This window comes from Pelodiscus sinensis, chromosome 4 (assembly GCF_052426305.1).
Source record: "Pelodiscus sinensis isolate ZL-2025 chromosome 4, ASM5242630v1, whole genome shotgun sequence".
Classification (NCBI taxonomy): domain Eukaryota; kingdom Metazoa; phylum Chordata; order Testudines; family Trionychidae; genus Pelodiscus; species Pelodiscus sinensis.
Window position 1 is genome coordinate 80231014 of NC_143055.1, and position 6922 is coordinate 80237935.

The 6922-nt window shown below is 44.0% G+C and overlaps 1 protein-coding gene across 12 annotated transcripts in view; it reads right to left on the reverse strand.

Annotated features, from left to right (window-relative positions):
* TMEM131L (transmembrane 131 like) overlaps positions 1-6635 on the reverse strand; it is a 136709-nt gene extending 130074 nt beyond the window's left edge. For 8 of the 12 annotated variants that reach the window (XM_075930086.2, XM_075930087.2, XM_075930084.2 and 5 more), the window contains exons 1-3: positions 6500-6635; positions 5633-5703; positions 1038-1079 (exon numbers count right to left, since the gene is read on the reverse strand). In XM_075930086.2, the coding sequence (XP_075786201.2) occupies positions 1038-1079; positions 5633-5703; positions 6500-6623 (237 nt within the window). In that variant the 5' untranslated portion in view covers positions 6624-6635. The remainder of the gene's footprint in view (positions 1-1037; positions 1080-5632; positions 5704-6499) is intronic. The other 4 variants (XM_075930092.2, XM_075930089.2, XM_075930088.2 and 1 more) reach the window with 1 other exon arrangement.
* Between the last annotated feature and the right edge of the window lie 287 nt (positions 6636-6922).

A 6922-nucleotide genomic window follows, 5' to 3' on the forward strand; every position in this document is an offset into this window, starting at 1 on the left:
TTTTCATAAACTTTCCTTTAAAAAGGAGGTTAGTAATTCACCATCTCCTCAGACAGTTCCTCATCATCAGCGTAGCAAGAGATGTTAGTCTCTGAACCTCCTAGAGCGAGGGGTTTTCATTGTCCTCTGATAAATAAGCTATCATCTTCCCCACTAGACTTTACCAACTAGAAGGGAGGTAAATGCGGTTTCCCAGTATTCCCCATGCATTTCAAAACCTCTGTGAGACTTTAAATTTGAATCCCCTCAAATAGCTACATCACAACAAAGGCTAGCAATCTAGTCTGATTCTAAGTGGTATTGTCCACAGCCATTAGCATTTTCCAAGCATGAAAACCTAAAATCTAATCCTGTGTTATCTCATTCTGCATCACCAGGCTCTTCACCATTCTTTAACAATTCTACTGTTCAAGACTTCACATTCACGGTGACGGTGGTGAAGGTATCCTTCCACATCTGTGGTACAGCTATAGCATAAGATCTCAAACATTCATGACTTGGAACATGCCTTCTAGCTCTAGCACTATCTTCCTTCTTCTAGTTGTCAAAGGCGACCAATATATCATCATCATCTGGGAAGAACATGCAGACACTGAGTCTAACTGGGCACCACTTCATTGACTCTCTAGGACAAAATGATAGCTTGGTAGGACAATATGTTATCTAAGAAGTTGCCAGTCTGAACAGCAGCCATCCAAAATCTAATCTGTTCCGGAGGTAGACCAACAATAGAGGGAGTCCTGACCTCACAATAGAGCTAGAAATGGTAATTTTCATGACAAGAATATAACCTCTTCCCTCCAAAACTCATTTAAAAACCAAGATTCAGCATATGGACAGTTGTGTGTATTAGGCTAGAAAGCATGTAGTAGAGTCCCATATTTAGCAGAAGATTCTTAGCAAAAACTGGGACAGTTTCTGTATTAGTAGTATGAACTACTGGTCACAAACACTCTAGCACTGCATTAAGAGGAATATAGTAAAGTAGAATCTCGGAGTTAACACCAGAGTTACAAACTGACAGATCAACCACTCACCTCATTTAAAACTGGAAGTATGCAACTAGGCAGTAGTAGAGACTAAATAAATAAATACATAAATAAAAGAGCAAATTCAATATCACACTGTGGTAAGCGTAAACTATTAAAATAAAGGGGAAGTTTAAAAAAAGATTTTACAAGGTAAGGAAACTGTTTCTGTACTTGTTTCATTTAAATTAAGATGGCTAAAAGCAGTTTTTCTTCTGCATAATAAAGTTTCAAAGCTGTATTAAGACAATGTTCAGTTACACTGTTTTGAAAAAAACAACAACATTTTGTTCAGAATTGCAAACACTTCAGAAATAAAAACAACCTCCATTCCCAAGGTATTCATAATTCTGAGGTTGTACTGTAATGCAGGGATGTAAAAAGTTAACCAGATAACCCAATAAGCCTTAGCCTTACCAACATGCTTACTTAAAAACTGGTTAATCAGAGGGCTCGCCGGAACAGTCCCCTCCCCTCTGTGGCACACATAACCCCAGCCACCCAGAGCAGTCCCCCACCGCTGCAGCGTGACCCTGGCTGGTCGGAGCAGATCCCCTCCCAGACCCTGTCCCGCCAGAGAAGCCCCCAAACCACAGCTTAGCCTGCCGTAGTGGGTCCCCTGCACAGTCGGAGCAACCCTCCACCCATGGTGCAATGGGACCCCAGCCAGCCAAAGCAGCCTTCCACCCACAATGCAGCTTGACCCTGGATGGATGGAGTAGCCCCCCCAACTGCAGCGTGGAGGACTCTGCTCCTCCAGAGCAACCCCTTGCCTCCTGTGGCCCCACAAAACCCTGGCCAGCTGAAGCAGTTCTCTGCCCATGCCATAACGCAACATGACCCCAGCCAGCCAGCACAATCTCCACCCACACTGGCTGGCAGAAACAGCCCACCGCCCGCAAAAGGACCCTGACCATCCAGAGCTGCCCTACACCTGCAGCATGGTGGGATCTCGGCCACCCAGAGCAGTCTGCTGCAAACGACTTCACCCTTGCACCTCACTGCACAGTGGCCCAGGTGGCAAGGCACTGGCACCCACTGATACCGCATTATACAACAAGAACTGAAGTTAGAACCCTGCCATCTGACACCCAGTGTGCCAAAATTACTATATTATTATTATCCAGACATAAACAGGTACCAATGTTTAACATCTAACACCACTCAGGTCTCACCCTGCCTAATCTCCCTCAACTCACTGCATTCTTTAACAGGCTATAAAATGAATATTATTGCAATCCCTTTTACTACTTTTTATTCCAACATATTCAAACGGCTCCATGTAATTTAATATCACTACTTGTGGAAATCTGCTATCACTTGTAAACAGCGCCAAATCCACACTAGCAACATCTTTTACAGAACATCCTGCTGGCCTATTATACTTAATTTATGTCTAGAAATGTGACAGAATATAAACTCCAAAATTTTAAAGTAATTTAAGATATACGTGACACAGAAACCACAAAGGAAAAGTTCAGTAAATAAAGTAAAGTTCAGTGCAAACTAACTGTGATTGATGCCTTAATACTGGAAACTTCAATGTTTATATCCATACCCAGGATTTATTTTTAAATTGGAAAAAAAAACCCTCTTCTATGTGGAAGCTGAGTTATTCTCAACCAGGAGGATTTCCAAGTCACTCCTGACATCACAATATTCCCTTTAGTAACAATGCACTGAGTCTGTCTTGTAGAGTACAAATTATTAATTACCGTGCATTGCTTCTAGGATTCTGTCAGTAACTAACAAAATATACTTTGATTTTAAATGCCACTACAATGCTGATCTGCTGATAACTTTTTTAAAAAAGCATCTGTCAACAAAAACAAGTTGTGTTAGTGTCTCTGACCCATTTTGTGTGTGCGTGCGCGTGCACGCACATGCACAGACATAAGGAAAGTAAAGATTCATCTTCTCTACCCGTCAAAAAAATCTGTGCGCTTGTTTTTTTACTTTAGAAAAATCAAAACTATTTTTTTCCATTGGAGGACTCAAGAGCCTCTGTGCATATCTGGAGTTTTTTCAGTCTATAATTGAGAGCATTTGAGTGTTCAGTCCTTTACAAAGAAACTTTTATTTCAAGTGTTTTACTTAAATATACATTAACAAATTACAAACAAACAAAAAACCCCACAGAACTAGAGAGTCTAAATAAAAGCTACATCTGCTCTAATCAAGTTTCCCCTTCCTCATACTTGTGAAGTCAACATTCCTCTAGTTTTCCATTCATCCAGTGTCTTTCAGGATAAACAGGACCTACACTTGTAATGTTACAAACATGTTAGACTAAAAAAACAAAACAAAAAACCACCTTGTTCTCTTGTGATGTACCAAGGAGGCCTGAAAACAAGACATGAGCCCAGTTCTAACACCCCTTTTCTTCCATACACTTACAGATCATATACAAAAGAAACTACATAATAAAGAAACCAACATAACAGTGCTGCCCAAGTCAGATTCAGAAAGAAATTATTTCAAAACAAATACAAACCAAAGGTGAGACATCAGTATCAGAGATTGCTGCAAGTTACTATTTATAGAGGACTGTCAGCATGCTAGATACGAACCAGCATGAAGCAGACAGACATTACGCTTCACACATCAATTATGGTTCAGTCTCAAATATCATGGAAGCTGTGCATAAGGCGGATTCATCACTAACAGTCTTAGTGGATTAAACGTTTGTAAAAGTTGAATGGAGAAAAGAGATTTCAAGCATAGGGATCAGCATAGAAGAAAATGTGAGGGGAAGTTGGGAGGGGCTCAAAAGTAACAAAAACAATGGGAGAGAAAAGCAGGAGGAAATGCTTAGACAGAACTTGATACTGTTCAGGTAGGCAAGAGGAAGCAAGAAGATGCTAAGAGAGTAATGTAAAGCAATTACAAGCACGTAAGTGTTTTGTGTAAAGCTTCTTTCCTTCTAACTTTACTTCTTTCCCAAATTTCGGTTGATATCATTTTGCAGTTATTGTCTTTTTCCATGCTCCTCTAAAGACGACACTTGTGGCACTGGCATAGCTGAAATTATAAAGCTGTTTTTTTCTTTCTACATCTAACACGGAATATAATGGAAAATATAAACATTCACCTGATCTTCAGATTTCTCTTCTCCATGGATTCAACAGGAACTAGCTAATGCTAAGATTGAAAACATTACTAAGAGAACTCAAAAACAAATCAACTGTAAAGGGTCTTTTTCAAGTGGCCCTGCTCCTCCCAATTGAACCTTATAAAATCATGCAGCTTTACTATGAAAAGTAAAAAAAAAAGTAGGGTTTCATCTATAATGTGTCTCTGTATCTTCCAGAACAAAACTATTTACTTTATAGTTAAAATACTTTTTCCTGAGTGGTCAGTTCTGCAAACTCAGCCTCAGGATTTAAAAATAAAACTGATCTTTTTAGCCTGCATATCTCTGGTTATACAGATTCTCTGCCTCCTGTTAATTAGCATTAAATCTAACCTTTTCCATGCTCTTCAAGACAAGATTGTAAGAGCATGATACAAACAGCAATAATTCTTGTAAATGCTTACAAATAATGCTGCTATAACCCTAAAATGCAAAAAGAAAGCCCTGATATCTACCCACTTCTAAATCAATGTCCACATCATCAATTACTAGTAAGCTGACCAGGAAAGCAACTCTTCTGTTAGTTTTCCAAAGCGACTAGTCTACCATCAATATCCAACAGTAAAGAATGACATAATGGCTTAAGAGAGCAAAATTATTCTATCATCATTCTACACTAGAAGGCAATGTCCCCAAGGACTGATCTTTCCCATTTGTAAGTCTGGTGCCTTGAAGTCTAGAAAAGCACAACTCAACGCTATGGGCATAATCCATCAATATACATTAAATAATATGATTGCTTCAAATGCCATAAAGTCTGTACCATAGTTTTTAGCACTCTTTCACTTTTACTGTACCAATACCAACCATATACTTTACTATACATTTTTCTCCTCATGAAAAACTCGTTCACAACTGTTATTTTTAGTTTGATGTGATGATATATATTCACACATTTACTTGAAAAAAATTCTATCGTGCTAACATGGGGGGGGGGGACTGAGGAATATATGTGACAGAAAAAATAAACAAAATTATTAAATTAACATCTCTGGCCAAATGCAGCCAAAACGTGGTACCAATGCAAACTGTTAATAATATTAAACAAATAAATAAAACCCTAGCATTCTGCTGCTTATCTTCCACTTGCACTGCAACACTGCAGATCTTAGCTCAGTCTTTGTTGAGAAAGTCAGGTAGACCAACACTGAATTAGACTCTCCTTTCCCAAAGGGATCAGAAGCTGCTTGATGATATCTTGATGTAATCTTAAACATGGGTACTGCTTGCTGCTGTAACCCTGGCAAGGTGCAGTCTCAACCCCCTGCACACGCCCTACACCTGAACTTGAATCTACTATGACTCATGGTATCACATGGGGGACTTATGTTGCCAGGTACAGTGGCCACACGGTTTGTTTGCAAAGAAAACTGACATTAGTTGCGGACGCTGCTGCTGGGGACTGGCTGTTCAAGCTGTTTCTGCTCCTCCATCTGTGCACCCCCTCAGTGCTGTCACCATATCTCCTCACCTGAGTGGGCATCAGCAGCTCCCCTTCTTCAGCTTGCCACAGCTCCACCACCGTGGGGATTGGGTCAATAGCTAAACAAGCCAAACAAAACAAAACACACTAAAATAACTCATCGCTTTTTACACTCGCGAGAGAACTCTTACAGTGACATTTTAGGTTTCTCTTTTCACCAGGGCTGGAGAAGGGGAGATGGGGGGGGGGGGGGGGGGAGGGTGTCCATATTTAACAACCGCACAGCCTGCTGGTGACATCTGAAGTGGGCAGGCAAACCTGGCACATAAAGGTACCTACGGAGCCAATTTGCAGCAGCGGGTAAAGATCATCATGTGTCTAGCTCAAAACAGGGGGTGGCTAATCCTACCCCGAGGAGCCTCTACTGATTAAGGAGGAGGATCCCTTCTCTCTGCAATGTCAGTGCGCGTTGCACGGTACAACGGAGGAGTGCGAGCCACAAGGATGTGGGGCTGGGGAGGGGAGACGGCTTATTTGGCTGACACGCTGGCTCGCAGCTTGTTACAAGGTTACAACTGCCCAGTGCATTATTAGACGGGCAAACCCAGGACTCCAGCCCCAACAGCAGAGGCACACACAATGCTGCAGGAAGCCGAGCCCTCCTCATTCTTCGCCCCCTCCCCCCGCTGTCGGGGCTGGGCACCATTGCAGCCAGCACAAAGCTCGCCTCGCAGGCACAAAAGGATGGAGGGCAGGGGCACGGCTCGGCGAGCCCACGCGATCCTGCAGTCGGCGCTCGAGCAGGGCTCGCGCCCGTGCACAGCCTCGCCTGCCCCCAGTGACAATAGCCCCCTGCCCCCGCCATGCGCGCATTCCGCCAGTCCCTCGCCCTCCCGCGGACTTCCCAGCGCCTACCTTGGCCCTGCGCTTCCCCCGGGCGAAAGCAGGGTAAGAGGACCTGGAAGACGCCTAGCAGGAGGTTCACGGCCGTGGCTGCGCGGCAGTAGCTGCCTTGCTGCGGGTAGCGCAGCCCCGCCATGCTGCTCCGGCTGCTCGGAGACTGTGTGGGCTGCAGGCTGCTGCCGCCGCCTCGCTCCGCTCTGCGCGTGTGTGCCACAGCGATAGGGAGGGCTGGGCGCCGCGCGGCGAGGCGGGGTGGGACATTGACAATGAGAAGGCAGCTCCACGCGGGCCCCGCCCGGCGGCCGCCGCCGCTGCAGAGCACATGGTCCGGAGGCCAACCGCAGCGAGCCTGGGGGCACGCGAGAGGCGCTCCTTGGGGGTCGAAGGTGCATCTTCAGCCAGCACGGACTGGACCAAAGCTTGCTCGCCTTACTG